The sequence below is a fragment of the Colobus angolensis genome, unplaced genomic scaffold (genome assembly GCF_000951035.1).
Source record: "Colobus angolensis palliatus isolate OR3802 unplaced genomic scaffold, Cang.pa_1.0 Scaffold20, whole genome shotgun sequence".
Classification (NCBI taxonomy): domain Eukaryota; kingdom Metazoa; phylum Chordata; class Mammalia; order Primates; family Cercopithecidae; genus Colobus; species Colobus angolensis.
In genome coordinates this window covers 7,105,004-7,125,709 of record NW_012115155.1, presented here as the reverse complement: position 1 = coordinate 7,125,709, position 20,706 = coordinate 7,105,004, and the positions used below count along the sequence as shown (strand labels likewise).

General features: G+C 39.4%; 1 protein-coding gene across 1 annotated transcript in view; it reads right to left on the bottom strand.

Moving 5' to 3' along the window:
• The window catches only part of CNTNAP5 (contactin associated protein-like 5), an 886,807-nt gene that overhangs the window by 36,774 nt on the left and 829,327 nt on the right, over positions 1-20,706 (bottom strand). The window contains exons 20-21 of the mRNA XM_011941654.1: positions 16,950-17,080; positions 12,959-13,046 (exon numbers count right to left, since the gene is read on the bottom strand). Of these exons, the coding sequence (XP_011797044.1) occupies positions 12,959-13,046; positions 16,950-17,080 (219 nt within the window). The remainder of the gene's footprint in view (positions 1-12,958; positions 13,047-16,949; positions 17,081-20,706) is intronic.

The window sequence follows — 20,706 nt, the reverse complement described above, 5'->3', positions numbered from 1 at the left end:
CAGAGACTCAGTGAGTGCTGGTCAGTGGGCTGAGTGGTTCATTCTCACTCCTTCCCAACCTCACCTATTCAAACCATAGCATATCCTCAGGGATGGTGGCCCCTGAACTCAGCTGTGGCTGGGCAAAGCATGAAACTCAGTTGTCAATCTGGCATTCAAAGCACTGAGTCCAGTTCCATTAAACTATTCAAAACGCCTGAACTGAGTGTGGCTTAGGCGATGGACTGTGCTGGCTTTCCTAAGACTGATTCAGTTTTAGGACCTACAATTCCACATCCCGGGGAATCCCTCAGTCTTGAGTAGACCAGAATGACTGGTCACACTATAGGGATTCTAAAATCAGGAATACCAGTGTAAGCATTTCCGCCTTGAATTGAAAACATGTCTATCACCTGTGATGCATTACTAATCAGAAGAAGTGCATTATGAAACACATAGAAGCATAGACAGAGCACAAAGGCCCGTGTTTCAAAGTGGGAGTGATAAGAATATGACGACAAAATGTCCCTGACTTCAAGGACTACACTTTTCCCAAGGAAGCAGCTACATACACACGTAAGAAATACAAGTCAGGAAATCGTAACAAATTCAAGATGGGGAGAGATGTGTCCCATGCAGGGGCGCAGACTACTGTGGACATTGCCACAGTGAAGGCCCCTAACTGGACTCTCCCCGCAGCAATCCGATCCACTTCTCTTCCCCATGTGCTTGATGATAGGGATTTCTCAAATCCAGAAGCAGCTGAGCAGGACTGGAGAGCAGGCTCAAAGGAAGAGGGTAAGGTATCAGCCTTATAGTCCATTGTAACTTATGCCGCAAGTCAGCAAACTCGGGCTCAGGCCAGACCAGAACTATTTTATTTCTCTCTGCAATGACTGGAAAAAGCTGCTCCGATTTCCTTTCCTCATGTCCTCTCCATTCCTGCCCTGGCTACTCTGCCATCCACCTACCCAGTGAATTATCCAAATCTTCCAATTCTTGTTTTACAAACTGCACCTGTACCTGCTCCCCAGTTCCATTACTATCTCTTTTATACCTAAAGGATAGGCATTAGCATAACCTGCACACCAGTCTCTCTTTCCTCCATCTTGCTTGTTACTAACAAGAGAGCATGATAACAGCAGCTCTGACCATGAGAGCTCCTTTCTACGCTCTCTCCTCTCTGCACAATAGATTCTGAATGCCTTTGCAGAGCACTGAATGTCCTCTGTAATATCCTCCCAATGGACTGTTCTTGTTTCCCTTGCCTCCCTCTACTCTGCTGCATGTATGAAACCTTCCCAGATGGCCTATTTACTGTTCCTATCCTACTATCTTTGTCTTCTTACGGTCTTACCTGGTTCACACCATTCCTCCTTCCTGGAATGTACTCCATCTATTGAGGTCAAACCTGTCCTTCAAGACCAAGGTCAAGGTGATCTTCCACACAACAACATTCTGGGTCATCTCGGCTAGAAATGGTCTCTCCCTTTTACGAATATTAAGCACACTCAATCTGTAAAACACTTATCAAAACTGTTCATATCACAATTAAATAAATGTCTTGTCCTCACAGATATGTGTTTTATCACTTTGGGAACACAGATCTATGGGCTTTACTTCTTTAAAGTTTTCATATTTTCTCTTATTATATCGCCTTGTATATAATAGGTATTCAATAATGCATTCAATGAATTATCCACAAATAATGTTATGGAGCAATTTACTAATTCCAAATATTTATATCATGTGTATCTTTTATGGGAGGCATGCCCTGTGCAAGGCTTATATTCTATGCAATCATTTTGAAGAAAAAGGTAAGACAAGAAATGAGAAAGATAAGGCATGTATTCAAGTCTTATATATGATTGCTTAGAGTTGATTAGAGTGGGCAGTAGTTGATTTTAAGTGAATGAACTAAAACTAGAAATTTCCTAGCTAGAATGATTTAATTCTTTATTTTCCTCACTAAGAAGCAGGCCATGTGACTCTTTATCAAGGAAAAGGCAGAGAACTTTAGAATATTAGCCACAATTTTCTTAATCCAGTCTGTCATTGATGGACATTTGGGTTGATTCCAAGTCTTTGCTATTGTGAATAGTGAGTTCGTGTCCTTTGCAGGGACATGGATGCAGCTGGAAACCGTCATTCTCAGCAAACTATCGCAAGAACAGAAAACCAAACACTGCATGTTCTCACTCATAGGTGGGAACTGAACAATGAGATCACTTGGACACAGGAAGGGGAACATCACACACTGGGGCCTATTGTGGGGAGGGGGGAACGATAGCATTAGGTGATATACCTAATGTAAATGACGAGTTAATGGCGGCAGCACACCAACACGGCACATGTATACATATGTAACAAACCTGCACGTTGTGCACATGTACCCTAGAACTTAAAGTATAACAATAATAAAAAGAAAAGAATATTAGCCACAAGACCCTACCTCTGGCACTGATCACTGGCAATGATAATTGCGGAAGTGTAAAGGAAAAATCCACAGATTCAGGTCAAATCATTCTTAGAAATGGATAAATGACATCTACAATCATTCCTAAGTGACAATGAGCTTTACGTTATGCTAATCTGTTTTAAAACTCAATTTATTATCATTAATGGCATCCTGCAAAAATAAAATCTTGGTAGGCTAAATGAGTAACCAGTGGCCACACAACCCTCTTTGAGCCTCGATTCCCTCTCCTTCTGTGTGGGAAAGCATCTAGAATTCTAACCTGTGCTTGTTTCACTTGTTTCTTTCAGCTTCTGGCCAATACGGTGCTTCCATTCTACCAAGCTTCAGAGAAGTCCCTACAAGGCCACTGCAGGGAGTTCATTACTTTTAGCTCGGATCCTTTGTACTTCATTACTTTGTCAACATTGACATTTATAACACTGGCCCAGATTCCCCAGGCAAAGGGCAAATAAATCAATAGCAGAGCCATTGGCAAGGAAGAGGGATATCAGGCAAAGAAAATCAATAGGCGGCATGGTTGTATGATCTCATTAACAATAGTTGCTGTTTTCAAACCAGACCCTTCACAGGCATTATCTCATATCTTTGAAACAAACCAATAAAGCAAGTATTACTACTCCTGCTTTACAGATGAGGAAACCAAGGCTCAGAGAGGTGATGTTAATCATGACAGAGCTAAGTAGCAACCTTTCTATGGTTTGAGCTCAGCACTGTCTGACTCCCAACCCACTCATTTCCCATCTCACTACCACACATACTTGTGAGAAAAATACATTGTAAGAGGAAGCTGGAGACACTCATCCAAGTCTTGGAGGCAGCTAGCTGGACAACACTGGGCCCAGTCATGGATAGCATGATAACCTTTCAGGTAACCACAGCTCCAATATTTATACATTATACATATATGTGTGTGTGTGTATGTGACTGTGTGTGTTTTCCTTCAACATATATTACGGAACATGTAATATGTGTCTGCCAATACAGTAGCAGGGAAGACAAAACTGTAAATGAGACTGGGGTCCTGTCTTTGGAACCTCATGACTATCCCATGCTGCGAAGTGGAGAAGGGCAGAAGTGATGTCTGGAGTCTTTAAGCGTCAGATTAGATTTGATGATTTTAAGCTTGACTGACTCAAAAAGTATCACATGATTACAACCCATCAGCGGCAGCTTGACTCCTGAGAAAGTAAGTTTAAATAATTTCAGGTAGGTTTTGTCCTTGTTAACTCTTTTCAGATGATTTTATCAAAAGTATTGTTGGCCAGGTGCAGTGGCTCATGCCTGTAATCCCAGCACTTTGGGAGGCCGAGATGGGTGGATTACTGGAGGTTGGGAGTTTGAAATCAGCCTGGCCAACATGGTGAAACCCTATCTCTACTAAAAATACAAAAATTAGCCGGACGTGTGGCACACACCTGTAATCCCGGCTACTTGGGAGGCTGGGACAGGAGAATTGCTTGAACTCAGAAGGCAGAGGTTGAAGTGAGCGGAGATTGCACCTGGGTGACAGAGTGAGACTCCATCTCCAAAAAGAAAAAAAAAATGAAGTAAAAAAGTAAATACTGTCCACACCACTGCCTCCACTGTTTACCAATCATCAATTAAGGTCAAGTCGACACCTTGTCTTATCCATTCATCCCCCTAGAGTGGGAGAGAAGAGTAAAATTTAAGCTTTGTTACGTAAAGACTAGAATACCTTTAGCTGGAAGGCAACCAGAGTCCAAAAGGAAAAATGCTAGGTTGGACGAAGTGGCTTCTTACGTTATGATTAAACTGGTGTTACAAACTTTACTGAGCTTTTATTACATGTCAAGCATCATCCTGGGCACATCACCTGCATCAGCACCAGATTTTCCGAATTATAAGTGTTATAATAACACTTATAATTGTTCTAGTTGAAAAGAGTGAAGTTTGCAATATTTAGTAATTTGTCCAGGTCACATTAGTCAATGGTGAAGTCATAATTTGAACCCACAGCTGATTCCAAAGCCTGACTTACAAGAAATGTGCCATCCTCTCTCCATGATTAAAGACTCTCTCACTCTACCTCTACTTTTAAGCCCATCAGGTCTAAAAAGACAAACTTTTGATGCAGAGCTTCTCAGCAGATAAATGAACTATGCATTGTGTCAAATAGTTCATATCATTCCTTAAAAACCAAACTGTGGCAGGATCTACTAGGAGTGCGGAATCCAGACGCTTACTGGTTACGTGATATTGGGAAAGTCCCTGAACCTCTGTGACTCTATTTTCTCATCTATAAAAATAGAAATAAGAATGGTACTTATCTCCCTGGGGAAAAATAAATTAACATAAGGAACGAGTTTAGACTTAGCATACAGAAAGATATTATCAAATAATCATACTAACAGTAACTACTGGTTTTATGGTACTATTAGTATTAGTATGCTATAAATATTATACCATTTTTAGTATTATCATTTGGTAACAGTGAAGAAAACCTGGTATTTAGCATAGCCTATACGGGATACTTCAAAACCTTGAAAAACGTTAATACTACCAACAGATCCCACCCAAATAACTTTCCTTTGAAAGAGTAAATTTTTAAGATAAGCCGGATCTTTAGAACAAGGGCAATTTTTTTTGCTGTTAGGTTCGTTTGTTTGTTTCACACACTGTGTAGCCATAGTAATGCTCAATAGTTTTTGCTTGAGGAGAACTAATTTGAAGTTTATATCATTAAGAGTCATGTCATGTGACTTCTGGGCCACCACACAAAACATCCTTTGCTATCACAGTCAGGCAAAGATGTGTCAAGTCTGGCGTTTCCTTGAAGGCCACCCCTCTGAGAAGGAGATTACTAACAGCTCCTCCCAGCTGAAGACAGTCTGCATTTGGAAACAACATGTCATTGATATTTTTGCTTCATTCATTTTTTTTAGTCACTAGTATAGACAGAGCAGGCAAGTGATGATATAAAATGAGTAACTCAAGGGCATTCTATTCAAAGAGTGGTTTCACTCTTAGAAAAAAGGACAACTTTTACAGAGCAGTGCAGAGCATGGAGCGGGCTGGCACTGCTATCATGAGGTGATTCATTTAACACACAGAAATAAAATTGCATCTTAAATCATAAGATAACACACATTCCTGTTGCATGAGAAGAAACTAAATCATCTATTGAATTTATCTGTGGGGGAAAAATGTAACTCGTTATTAAAGGAAAAAAATAACAAAAATCCCATATAACCCAGTTGCAATTCAATGCTGGTTATCTACAAAGTAGAAAATATAAGACATGCATGTTTGGGAAGATGGGATGATTATTGAAATCTGATATTTCAGGATGCTCTGAAACACACCATTTACTTCATGATGCAGAAGGTCAGATTAGATTAACATATCTAAAATACTGTATTACCCAAAGAGACAGTATCATTAAAAATTATCTGGACACCATATAAGACAATTACATGCAATGTTAGGATTTGAGTCTGGAAGAGGCTGTGGTTTGGAGATTCAGTATTTACTAGGAACTATACATGACCATAAACAAAATGATATATAATTTGAGGAGCCTATGCATTTAAAATGAAATAATCTTTTAGAGGAGTCACTGTGGAAGCTATAAACTTGTTTTACAGAAGATTACATGAATTTATTTATTAAAAGAGCATACCTCAACTATTATTATTCCTACTGCAACATATTTGAACTGTTGATGCACACTGGCACAATCCTTTCCCCAAATCAGCCACAATTCCTAGCCCATGGCTATAACTGCACCCTCTTCTCTCCTCTTAAAAGAGGGAGAGCAAAATGCAAGGCAGAAAAAGAGGTGGCATTACTAGATCATTGTTGATTTCTCTCTTTCTCTGGTAAGAACAGCTCAACTTGCTTCTGAGAAGTACCCTTTCCCTGTTATCAACCCATGCAATTAACACGGAACTAACTCCTTCACTCTCTTCACAGCGTATCTGGGTGAATGGGCCATGGCCATGCAGTAGATCCCAATCACCTGAACACTGCCATGGTCTGAGATTGGTCCTTGAAAACTCAACCCCATGACTTAACACAAGGAAAGTTTTCTGGAACTTTTAAAAGTGAGAAGTTTTCTTTCCACATGGAATGTTGAACTGCTACTACTTAAACCTGGAGTTGATGATTTCACCTTCATTACCACTGAAATCTTGCCTGCAAATGAAGCCCCTCCAAGAGGTAAGCAGCCAAATGTGGAGTGAGAAACAGAGAGACTGGAAACACCCGAATCTTAATATTTGAGATTCTGAAGCCAGCTGTACCTGAAGCAGATCTTATACCTTGAAACTTCTATTTTAACCAACTATTATTTCCTCTTTTGTTGTCATTGTTGAATCTGGTATGAGTTTGATATACCCTTGAAACAGTGCTAACTGATAACGAGTCACACTAGATACTGCAAGACTCACCATGGTTCAGAATTGCTCTTTTGGAGCATGGTTGAGCACCTCCCTGGAAGTTACACTTACAATCACCTTGACAGACACATTAACAACAAAGAAAACAGAAAAAAAAACCCAAAAAACAAACTCACAGTTCTCTTTTATGTTTCTACAACCTTGAAAATAAAGAAAAAAAAAAGCAAACATTTCTTGAGTATATGCTAAATACCAAGTATTTTGCATATAATGTTTCAAGAAATCCTTACACAGCTCTGTGAATTCATTAAATGAATTAAGTATTACTATCCTTATTCTAACAATAAGGAACCATAAACAAGTTTGATAAATTCACGAAGGTCACACAATGTTTAACTACGTGAGAGATGCAAACATGGGTCAATTTGTCTCCAAAAAGCTGAGTATCTTCCGCTCTAGAATTGTTTTTCCTAGTTTGGCATCGACTCCCAGATTTGAATCATAAGAAGCCTCTGTGTCCAAAATCAAAAAGGAATTAGAGTACAGTCCTCCAAAGTGAGCATTTTGAAGTACACACCTTTTATTTATATGCATAAATTCTTCTGTGCTTTCTATAAATGGCAGCCGTAACTCACCCTCTGCAAGATGCTTGTAAAGTGATTTTATGTGAACGCATTCAAGGTATTCATTCAATGATACTGTAATGCTGCACAAGACACAGTAGGCTCAAAGTGTAAACCTGAGGGATTGGGGAGAATTAAAGAACCCTGTTCTATAGATGCAATCAGAACTCATTTTAACATGTCAAAATCATGCGTACATGCTCACAGATAGCTCTGCAACTTACAGATTAACTGTAAATTTTACGCATCTTCAGAAGAAATCCTTTCAATTTCTGTATTTTTTTTTGAGGCAAGTAAATATTGAAATCCAGATGGGCAAACAGCCACTGGAGCAGAAGAATAATGCCTCTGGCAGGTGTGAGCTTTGGCCTATCAAACTGGCAAGTAGGAGATTAATAAACATCAGCTGCATAAAAAAAAAAATGTTATCAGCATGCCATGAGTGCAAATTCCATTTTAATGTCTCTTCAGAATTTTGTAGCAACAGTTTAAAGGCTGTACTATAATTCTTTTCCGCCTAAACTTTAACCTGTTTACATATTTTTAAAAAGTAGCTACTTCTTAATTCTGCAGACTGGCAAGAAGTCTTCTCTCAGAAGAGTAATATCATACTTCTCTCAGAAGTATGATGATGATAATAATAATAATACTAACTCTTAATTTCACCAAACCATAGTAGTTTTTGTTTTGAAATCAAATTTTCTTGATATATTTTAGAAGAGTAAAGAAGGGGACATCAGGACCAGAAAAAAATAAACACAAAAAAGGAGAGTTTCTTTTAGAAGTTTCAAGTTTTTTCAATTCCTAAGTCTGCCTGGCTGTCTATGCTCTTGTGACAGGGCCAGGTTAAACAGAGACTTAGAAACAACAGTGATAGAGCACACTATGTTTAAATCTGAGGCACACACATCTATACTTTCAAATGAAATAAGTACATTTCCAGAAACATTATCTCTTCCAAATGGGTTACTTCCCTAAATATATGCTCTCTCTCTCTTTTAATGTTGTTTTTCTTAAATTCACTGATGCAATCGGCCAGAACAAGGAATTCTCAGTTGAAAGTTAAGAAATGTCAGTAAACCAAAGAATAAACTTTGCAATATCCCATAACTTGACAGATATGAGCATTAACACTCTTAGAGAACCAACAGTGAAGTTTTAATGTAGACAATTATATCTGCTATATTTTACGGGCCAGTATCTACATCATGGGGACCTTCAGGAAACAAACAAACAAACAAACAAAAAACTGCTTTATTTATAACAGTATCTGTAGCACCATGGCTAGTATAGAGTATGTACTAAACCACTGTGCTCTTTAATAAGGAATTGGTCCTTTCTCGGACAAAAAGAAAATGAACAAACTTGCTTTTGCTTTGCAATGAAATGCTATTGGTGGTACTGATGAAAACTGAGACACTAGATTTACTACATATTTTTTTTTTCGTATTTACCATGAAAAATGCTTTCGAGTGTTTGATTTACAGTTGGAAATGTCCTCCAAAGCAATCTTTTCTAAAATTGTGAAGTTCAGTTGCATTCATCATTAATTCCATGTAGTCATCTTAATACCATTCCTTCCTGTTTTCTCCATCCCTACTCTACTCTTATTTCTGATGCATGGGGTTTGGTTTCCTTGTTCCAGAGTTCCCCCAGGATTAGTGTCCTTTCTAAATAATAAGCCTGGATGTTCATATTGTCTCCCTTTACCTTCTTCTAGGCAACTTTCATAGACCAGAGTGTTGAGGTTAAGTGTTGGTCCAAATCCTTCCATCTGTTCAACAGCAGTTCAAATGGGAAGGCAGTCCAGTAGTCAGATGTCTCCCATCCTTAGAACAATGAAGTCATTTCATTGGGTATTTGATATGGTTTGTATCCGTGTCCTCACTCAAATCTCATGTTGAATTGTAATCCTTAATGTTGGAAGTAGGACATGGTGGGTGGTGATGGGCTCATGAGGGAAAATTTCTCATGAATAGTTTACTACCATCCTCTTGTTGATGTCCTTGTGATGGTGAGTGAGTTGGTAAGATATAATTGTTTAAAATTGTGTGGTACCTTCCTTTTCTCTCTTCTTCCTGCTCTGACCATGTGACATGCCTGCTCCTCCTTTGTCTTCTGTCATGACTTTAAAATTCTTGAGGTTTCCCAGAAGCTGAGCAGATGCCAGCATTATGCTTCTTATATGGCTTGTAGAACCATAAGTCAATTAAACATTTTTTCTTTATAAATTACCCAGTCTCAAGTATTTATGGCAATGCCAAAATGGACTAATGCAGTGTTCCTCCTCAATCTTAACAGTTCTTTTCTACCTGATAATTACGAAGCACCAGAAATAAAATAACAAGTTGTCTGTAGTACCTTGCTTTAAAGTTTCAATTCACCAGTCTTATTGCTGGCTTAGCTAAAAGAGTGAAGGGTCATATGAATGCTATACACAGTGGTAAGATTTAATGAGGATTTTTTTTTTTCATTTTTAACAAGAGGATATTATTGGAACCTCCATTACACAGAGCACGGGGCCATGAAAAAGGTCTGGGCTTTGTGGTCAGTAAGCCCAAATTTTTCCTCTTTCCTAGGGTGTTTTAATTTGGTTAATGATATTAATAGTAATGACATTTCTGCTAAGACTTCAGTCAGAAGACTGATCTCATTCAGATATGGAGCTCAAATTTATATTTCTTCACTGTTCAGAAAAAAAAGGTGAGAAATTAAAATTGTCCTAAGTTGGTAGTACCTCCTGGCACCTGGCAGAAGTTAAACAAAATCTTATTTTGAGGAACGTGTCTTGATTTTTGATCCTTAGAGTTGTCACAAATTAATTGCAATCAATATGAACAAACAGACATGCACACATGCACATGCACACACATACACACACACAGTATAAGATAACAAGCTATCACAGGAAAAAATCTAGAAAACAGCTAGTAACAGACTGGGACCCTCACAGACTTCAGATGTTGGAATTACCAGAGACAAAGTGTTCAGTAACTATTAATGAAATGCCTAAATACATAAAAAGATGGAAACGAACAAAAGAATGGAGACAACAAATTATCTTTTTTAATAGTCATGCTTCAAAAAGAGCAAAATATGATTTTTAGAAATGAAAGATAAAATCAATAAGAAACGATTCATTGAATGGGATTAGGCATAAATAAGGAGAGGACTAGTGAATGTGATGATAAAGCCAAATGAATTGCCCAGAATGCAAGATGTTATATCAAAGAATGAAAACTCTAAGAAGAATGTAAGAAATATGATGATAGAATTAGCAAGTCTAAGTTCATATAATTTATATATAAAAGAATTGAGTAGATAGAATAGGAGGAAGTAAGATTTGATATTTTGAGAATTTTTAAGAACTGATGAACGGGTACGTATGAATAATAAATATGAATTGGATGCATAGATACTTATGACATAATGAACAGGAAACATTAAAATATCAAGTAAGGTATTTTAAAAAGAAATCTACAAGCAGACACCTGATGACAAAACGGCAAAACATCAAAGAAAAAGGGATGACTTTAAATCAACTTGTAGGTGGTAGGCACGGAGGTGGTCAGAGTACCTACAAAAGCAGGACAGATGGACAGCTGACTTCTTGGTAGCAACCAGGGGAGCCAGGAAATAAGAGGGCACTGATGTGCCAGTGAGTCTTTGAAACTGGCTCTTCAGTAGGAAGAGGTGGGGAAAGTCCTGGCTCTTAGCATTTCTGATATCCACAGTGTAAACCTTCCTACTACAGCTGATTTCAAGCTGGCATCCTGCCACCATTGAAGGATGCAGAGTTGGGGAGAGACGTGTATACCTGACTTTTACAGGTATATGGGCTCCATAACACTTCCATCTTATAGGTACACTGGCTCCAAAACACCTCTGAGTAATTTCTCTACATCTGAGAGAAAATATTCTTCAATATTGAGTTGAAGATCTGGCAAAATTATCTTCCAAGATTAAAGGTAAAATACAAACCTTTTGTTCAGGAAAAAAAAATATATATATATATATAAAATGAAGGAAACCTTAAACAGAAAAGAATTCAAAAGAATTTAGTTCAAAAGAAGAAAATAAAGTCTGGCAGAAAATAGAAAAGTCTGAGATAAAGGAAGAAATGAGGAATATATAGACCAGTGTTTATATTAATATATCAAAAATAAGCAGTATCTAAAAATATAAAAATGATTATTATTAGGAGGGGGATGGAATCAGAAATAAATGAAACTCAATCTGGGATCAGTGTTGATTGGCTCTTCCAACTGCTATTTGGGGAACTAAAATGGACATTTCTTTGACCCTACTGCAGCTAGGTTTCTGGATCGACATTACATCTGGAAATGATAAACCCTTTATGAAGCTTGAGGGCTGTAGCAGGAATCATTTTTCTGCCTTTTCAGCTCTATCTACCAGCAAGCAAAAGCCGGGGCGCGGGCTGCCTTCTTCACAACCATTTTTCAGAGACCTCCTCCTTCTACATGTGAATTTGCATACAGTATGGGGCACGAGAAAGTCATTCCAAAAGACCCCACAAAGAACTCACACTGTAAATATAGAATTTTGTAAGCAACTAACTTGCTGTTTTAAGTGTATTTCTGCTTACAATGCCTTGAGTTATTAATGTTTTCTGTACTGTGCTGTGATAGAGAGAGAGAGAGAGTCAGAAAAAATATGATAGAATCACAGGAAAAGTTGGATATATAGGAAATAGGGTAGCAGAAACGAGTCCAATTGTACAAGTAGCTCCATAATGTAAAAGGACCTACATTTGCCATTATAAAAAAAAAATGGATGGACAGATTGGGTATAAAAATAAAATCTAGCAGTATGTGCTTCACAAGATCACCTACAAAGCTGAAAGAAAAGGAAAAATTGAAAGAAAAAGAATGAGAAAAAAGGCCAGGCAAATACTAAGTTAAGTGAAACTGTAATAGGAATATTAATAATAGGCAAAATAAATTTAAGCATAAAAAGACCTTACTAAAGTTTAAAAAGATCACTTAAGTGTGATGAAATGTTCACTTCATCAGGTAGATGAAAAATTTCCATCTTGCATGCATGTAATGAATACTCTCATCATATATAAAGTGAAAATTGACAGAACTTCCAGTAGAACAAGAGAAGGTTCACTATTATAGTAGGAAATTACAATGCCTTTAAAATTTTTGATGAACGATTGAGTTGTTCAAATCCTTAATTTATGCACTCATACATTTAAGTTAAAATTAAGTAAAACTTAAAAATACATTTTAAAATTAAGTACACATTTAAGTATTCTGCTAAATTACTTTAGTATTTTGCCTCTTGCAAATTTTTATAAAATAGATGGAAACGCAGTGCCTATTTCTGCCACAGATACATCCTGGCATTTTCTGAACAAGAAATCTTGGTTTCAGATCTCAGATATTACGAGAGCAAAAGGCTGCAGACTTGAATCCTTAAACACCCTAATGAAAATTACGTATTCATTTATTTTAATAAAGCCCACTGGAAAGGTATGAACTACAACAACATACCTGTGACTTTGCCCAGGGTGAGTGACCTTATAACCCTGAACTCTACTTCTGGAGAGAAGTTATAACTGAGTCGAAGTTGATGGTCCATCTGCAGGAAAACAGAAAACAAAGGCACATCAGCAGAGGTCTGCAGGTAAGAAGCATAAAACGATCCCATATGGAAATAGCTTGAAACAACGCACACAGAGAGCAGATCCCCCTCTGAGATTTCCTCTCCAGAGAGATTAGACAGGTCTCGCTAATTCTCCCACAATGCACATAAAATACCCCTTTCTTTCTTCTTTGTGAAATAAGGGTTTTCACACAAGTCTTCTCCTTGGGAAACTGTATACAGCATTTTACAGGTATTTATCTCCCCATGGAGATTTTCTCACCAAATTATTTGCTGCAAACAAGCAAACAAATGAAACCTACTCAGGAACTTGCTGTGCGAGATTAACATTAATAGGAGGCAGGAACTTATTTTCCATTTCTCCCCCTTTCTCTCAGTTTTTCCTTAGGGCCACCACTGCCTCCATTGTTCCATAATTCTAACCTGCTCTCATTTAGGTGTGGGCAGAGAGCTTTTCCTGGGCAAGGATTGCAGTTCGACAAAACATGTGGCCCTGGGGAGGAGAGGGTAGCTGAACACTTAGTTGCAACCAACATGGACGGTTGATAATCCCATCTTGCAGGGGTGAGCAAAAGCCACCACCAGGATAGGACTTTATTTCTATGACTATCCTTTAGAGATCCCTCCTTACTTCACCCATTGCTAATTCCAGCTCCATCTGTTTGGTCCCCTCGCCATTCCTAGGAGCCCTCCCCATTCATTCTCACTTTTTCAGGCTAGCCATATCCTACTGGTTTCTTCCAGGCTCTACTCTGACTATGCATATGGTGTTATTCCTGGAAAGGATCCTCATTACTTTTCAGTTCACCTGTAAGAAGAGGAGACTAAGATCCCATTGGCCATGTGCCTGACTTTGCACAGCTTGGGTGCAACCCACCGGGGAATCATACATAGTCCTCCTATCTTCCCTGCCATGACTTTCCTTTGGCACGGCTGCTCAGAATGACCCTCCTCTGTTCTCAGGCAACTTACATTCTAGAGGAGAGAGCTAGGACAGAACATTTGATAAGTAAATACATTGTATTGGAACTTAAGTGCTGAGAGAAAAAAATAATGCAGGCAAGGATAAGGGGGAGTGTAGGGTTGAAGTCAAGGAAATAGATTCTTCTATTAAATAAGCTGATCAGACATGGCCTCAATGAGAATGACCTCTTGAATCATTTGAGTCCAGAAGGAAGTACAAGAAGCGGACATGTATATATATAAAGAATAGCATTCTAGGCAAAGCAGTGAGTCCAAGGGCTCTGCAAATAGCAAGGAGGCCAGAGTGGCACAGCTAGCGTTCCAGAGGGCTTATAATTAGATGAGGTTCGTGAAGCAACCAGAAAGGGAGCAGGGGTGTCAGATCATGGAGATCCTTATAAGCCACTGGAAGACCTTTAACTTTTTCTCTGTAAGAGAAAGGAAACCATTAACAGGGTTTGGACAGAAGAATGCCAGAATCTGACTATTCCTTCACCAGGATCACTCTGACTGCTGTGTTGAGGATAGACAGCTGGGGAACCTAAAGAGGAGCAGGGAGATGTCAATCAAAAGGCAACTGTAAACAGTGATAATCCAAGCAAAGGACAAGGGTGGCTTGCGGAAAGGTAGCTGCTGTTGATCCACGAGATGCTGCATGTAGGAGAAAGAGAGATGAAAGGAGAACACCACAATTTTGAGATTGTGTACTTGAAAAATGAAGCTGCCACTAACTGGGATATGCTTTTGGGGGATGAGGTCATTGTTTCAGGGGAGCTTCCTAATAAGTCAATTTTAACTATTTACTTAAATATTCCGATGCCTGACAGACACTCCTATAGATATGCCCAGTAGGTAGTTGGTATCAGGTCTGGAATCCAAGGACAGGATTAATGTTAGATACACATTCAGGACTGATCAATCAGCATGTACATCAAATTTAAAGATGTGAGATTGAGTGGGATGAGTATGGAGTGAGTGTAGATCAAAAGCAGAAGTTGGAGTCCTTGGGTGTTCTGATGGGTAGAATTTTGAGAGATGATGGGAAACCAACAAAAGAGACAAGAGGGAGCAACTAACACAGGCAAAAGGATCAACAGGCAAGAGTTGTATCCTGCAAGCAATAAAGACTCAGGTCAATTGCAAGAACAGGAAGGAATCCCTATGTCGGTTGCCAGTGAGAGGAGAAGGAAAGATAACACTGAGACATGACCACCAGATTTTGCAAGGCAAGCACATTGATGCCTTGAGAAGTACAATTTTGCTGAAGCACAGAGACAAAACCTTTTCAGTATGGGTATAAGAAAGAGGTAGGGAAAATTTGAAGAACAAACATATAAACAACATTTCCAAAAATATGGGCAAGAAAATGACAAAGAGAATGGAACACTATAAGAAGTCAGATAAGAGAAAGGTTTCTTCTCTTTATCCAGAGATATGCTGGCTTGTTTGCTTGTTTAGCTATTGTCATTGTATACTGGTTCTTAATGCATGTAATAATTATTTGTTTAATGCTTTGGGGAGTCATTCAGTAGAGCTGAAACAAATGATGAAACAGAGGGAGGAAGGAGAATGCTGGAGTGATTTTCTCCAGTAGGATATCAGATCTGGCCCACAGGTAGTCAGGTCAGGCCTTAGCTAGAACCACGAACTATTCCGGAGGGAGAGAGAGTGCAAACACAGATGTGGTAGGTATGTAACGTGCTCTTGAGAATGTGCGGATATTCTCTTCTGAATGTTACATTTTTACAAGAAATAAGAAAGCAAAGTCATCTGCTGAGAGTTAAGACAAACTGGCAATTGTTAGCAGTATAAGTAAAGAGGAGAGAGTGTAAAATGGTCAACCGGGAGAACAGGAGAACAGACAGATTGAAAAACATGGAGTGATTGCTGGGCAGATGCAAGGACTTGCTGAGGGTCATGATTCTAAAGGGGATGATCTGGACTCTGTCTATTCTCTGTGGAGCTCTGCCATCATCTGCTGCTGGCCCTTTATATGGAGCCCACTGAGATCTCATGGGGTGCCTCCCACACAACACGCTTTCAGACAGCTTTAGCCTGTGCTCACACAGACCCTCTTCCTGAGCCCTCTCCTCCATGTGGCCAACTTCTACTCATCTTCAAGACTCAGCTTACTCCTAACTTGCTCCAGGGAGTAAGTACTGATGCCCAGGTGGGATCAGCACCCTCTTCAGTATCACCTGTGCGTTCTTCCTCCACGACCCTTCCCACAGCCTGTGATGATTTCCTCTTTACCCATGCATCTTCCTCACTTTAACGCAGCCCAGGGGTTGGCAAACCTGAGCAGACATTAGTATCACCTGCTGCTTTCCTCTCTTCTATAGCCTCCAATTTAGTAGATCTGGTGTGGAACCCAAGAATCTGCATTTCTGTTTGTTTGCTTGTTTGTTTGTTTTTTGAGATGGAGTCACTCTCTCTCCCAGGCTGGAGTGCAGTGGCGGGATCTCTGCTCACTGCCACCTCCATCTCCTGGGTTCAAGTGATTCTCCTACCTCAGCCTCCCCAGTAGCTGGGATTATAGGTGTGTGCCACCACACCTGGCTAATTTTTGTATTTTTAGTAGAGACAGGGTTTTGCCACAGGCTGGTCTTGAACTCCTGACCTTGTGGGATCCACCTGCCTCAGCTGCCCAAAGTGCTGGGATTACAGGCGTGAGACACCACACTTGGCCCAAGAATCTGCATTTCTAACAGGGTCCCAAGTGATGCTGATACCTGTGGGACATGAGAAGCACATCTTGAGAACCACTATCCTAGTTCTTCCAAGTCTGGGGGCAAGTGTGATTTGTAACTATGTTTCCAGCACTAGGCACTACACTGGTATCAGGTAGAAGTTTAGAAAAGTTTGATAGAGTAGCCAAGGCACATTGGCTGATACAGGAGAAAGTAAGGAAGGTACCTGAATGGTAAGCTCTCTTCCCTCTCTGTTAATCTTCAAGTGGTGCATCCTTCTGTTAGCAAAGTTATCTGCATCAATGGTGAATACATGGGTTTCTTCCTTGTTTAGGTGATAGCGAACCTGTAAACTTCCTTGAAATAAAAAATATTAGAAATTAGAATTTAAAGCAGCACCTATAAAATGCAAAGACATGATCAGATTGTCTTTTAATTGATTATTAGGGTCCCAGGTCTTAATTCTTCCATTATTCAATTTTTAAAAATATATTATGTATATATTTTTATCAGGGTTCCTACAGAAAATTCTGAGGAGAGTTGCAAAATTAACGAGAGAGAGAGAGAGAAAGAGAAAGAGAAAGTGTGTGGTGTTATAGCAAACCAAAATGACAGTTTAGAAAATAAAACATCTATTTTGTAATTGGATCATGAAACTTTAATAAGGTAGAGTTAAGATCTTTTCTACTTTCTCTTCAATTCCTACCACTTCCTATAACTCTCTTTCTTCCTAATTGCTGTCCCCTTTTACATCTAAGGACTGGAAAGAGAACTCAGTCCTGTTATCATCCATTGATGTATAATGCTCACGATGGGAGTGTGGCCAGGTTAGGGTACCTTGCCTCACTTTAACCCTTTAGGGTCCTTTAACTCTCTTAACCCTTTACAGCCCATTAGAACATTCAAATTTTGTTAGGATTGTGTTTTTCAAACAGCTGTTAGCTATTCCTTGTTGGTTAGGAAATCAATTTACTGGGTCTCAATCAGCATTTCTTACAAAAAGAAGCAGAATTTAGCCATATGAGACTCCCAGGAGACATATTAAAAATGAAGTGTATCATTTGTGTGTGTATGCGTGTGTGTGTGTGTGTGTGTGTATGTGAGAGAGACAGAGAGAGAGAGAGAGAGAGAGAGAGAGAGAGAGAGAGAGAGAATGAGAATATTAGCTCACAAAGCAAAACGGCCACTTGGGAGACATTTGTTAAGGGACACAAAATTACAGCTAGATGTGATGAATAAGTTCTAGTGTTCTATGGCACTGTAGGATGACTAGAGTTAACAAAAGTATATTGTATATTGTTTCAGATAGCTAGAAGGAGAATATTAAATGTTCCCAAAACAAACGATAAATGTGTGAGATGATGGATGTGCTAACTACCCTCATCTGATCACTAAATATATATATACACACACATATATATATAAACATTGCTATGTACCATATAAATATATACAAGTATTATATGTCAATTAAAAATAAACTTCAAAAAAGTGTTTGAAAGACACTCTATATTTAAAAATTGCCATGGGGCAATACATTGTTGAGCGGCTACTTTATCTCAGATACTGCACAATTTTTCTCATTTGATCCTTTCCCCAGCGTCACTGGCTGTGAGAGTTGAGCCAAGTAGCCAAACTCCACGCTGCTTGCTGTCCTTTTCTGTCTGTAGGCATCATCTGGTTGGGAATCATTGGAGTCCCACACACAACATGGCAGGAGCTCTTCCCTTGGACATATATGGGAACGGAAAATAATTGGAACCGAGGAGCAATGTCATAAGCTGATGGCCACTGGGGAGAAAGGAATGTCTGCTAAAATTTGAACTGAGAACATGTGAAGTAACTCTTTCTCATCCCCTCAAAGTTTCTCATATCTCCCCCTCTCCGCAAAAAAAGAAAAAAAAAAAAAACACCTCCCTGAACGTCCTCAGCCTTCCCATCTTTCCCAGGCTGCCAATCCCAGTAAGGCAGGAGGGTTGTGAGTAACCACCATGTCCCTGACTGATCCCCCGTCCTCACCCAAGTATTTGAATACTTTTGTGGGGAGAGGGCAGGGACTGTTTCAAATATAAGTTGCTACTCATAGAATTTCAGAATACATGCATGTGATATAAACGCTTGTAAAATAACATAAGGAAGAATAGAAAAATGTAGTCTGGGGCTATGAGGCCATTGCCTAACACAGTCGGCCAGATGAAGAAGCTCTCTATACCTGATCCTGGTTTTCCTGGTTCATTCTCTCTTTGTGGTTCTGACCATTGCAGATTTCTGGATATTATTATTTTTGTTATTTTACTAATTAGAAAGTAATGGCTGTTCCTAACAGCAACATATTTTGTGCAGACAGGAGCTGTTGGGGGCGGGTCACTGTGCAGATCATGGGCAAGTTACCCCTCCTGCCTGTGGCAGGGAAAGGGCCATCTCATGCACTAGTGGGCTGCTGGCATCGTGCTCTTCCACACTTTTCTAATTCTAAGAATCTGTGTGTCTTAACATTTAATTCAACCTCATAGAACAAACCAGTGTGCAATAATTATGTGCCAGGCATAATGATCAACCCCACAATCCTTAAGGCTGTCGAAGTCTCTTAACATCTCACTCTTCTGGTAATTCATATTCACACACACACATTCTTTACATATTTTTCCATTTTTGATAACACTCTCATTTTATACATGTTTACTGGCATCCCTCTTGATCCCATTCCTCTTAGGAACTAGTAATCTCAGCAGCGATCCTATCTACTAAAGTATTCTGAAGCTTCCCCCATATCCAAGTTTGCGCTAAAACAAACAAACAAAAAACAAACAAAATACCTCAACTAGCTCTTCCAAAGTCATACAAATACTTCTCTCACCTTCTTAGGAGTTTTGATGCAATCAATGCCTCTTAAAGTATCCCTCCAACCGCTAATGTGATGTTCTGAAACCTCCTACTAACTCATTTTCACGTGACTCTTGGGGAACTCACTCCGTGACTTTTCAAAGTAAGTTTGACACCACGAAAGGCTAACTCCCGGAAGGGATGGGGGTCAGAGCTGGGTGCTCATTAATCACCTTCCTGAGCATCTTCTTCAGTGGCTTGGTTAGGGAGCTATGAGGCATCTCCACCTCTCCAGTTGTGCACTCCAGTGGTTCAGATCACCATCAGCTTCTTGCCTGGCATTGCCATGTCTGCTTGTCTCTGGAGAATCCTGGGCCCAGAGTTATTCCCGCTGTCCTCAGGCCTTCCTCTACCCCCTCTGCTTGCTTCATCTGTGAGCTTCCATTTCCTCCCTGGAGTTTTCTGTCCCCATCCCCTTTCATTAGGTTGACAGCAATGATAGACATTGCAAGTTTATAATTCCACAGACAGTGAATGGACAGAGGGAAGGTGCTGTCCCTAAGTCTAATAAAGCAAAGAATGAACTGAATGTTCTGGCCATGAGCGTGATGCAATTTCTCTGACACACTGTAATGCATTTATTTTCCATTTGGTATCATTTTCTTGTTGTTTATATGCTAACACTGCTACACTACAAAGGACACACATCATTTTTTGTGCATATAAACAGAGATAAGATGTTCACAAGGTGGAAATTAACAATAAAACAGATTTGAGCCTTAGCTTAAAATAAAACTTAGTCTAAAGATAAAACTGGACTGGGTGCAGTGGCTCATGCCTATAATCCCAGCACTTTGGGAGGCCGAGGTGGGCGGATCACCTGAGGTCAGGAGTTCGAGACCAGCCTGGCCACCATGGTGAAACCCCATCTCTACAGAAAATACAAAAATTAGTTGGGCATGGTGGCACATGCCTGTAATCCCAGCTACTTGGGAGACTGAGGCAGGAGAATCACTTGAACCTGGGAGGTAGAGGTTGCGGTGAGTGGAGATTGTGCCACTGCACTACAGCCTGGGTGAAAGAGCAAGACTCGGTCTCAAAAACTAATAATAATAAAATAAAATAAATAAAAATAAAACTAATTTGAGCCTTAGTTGCTT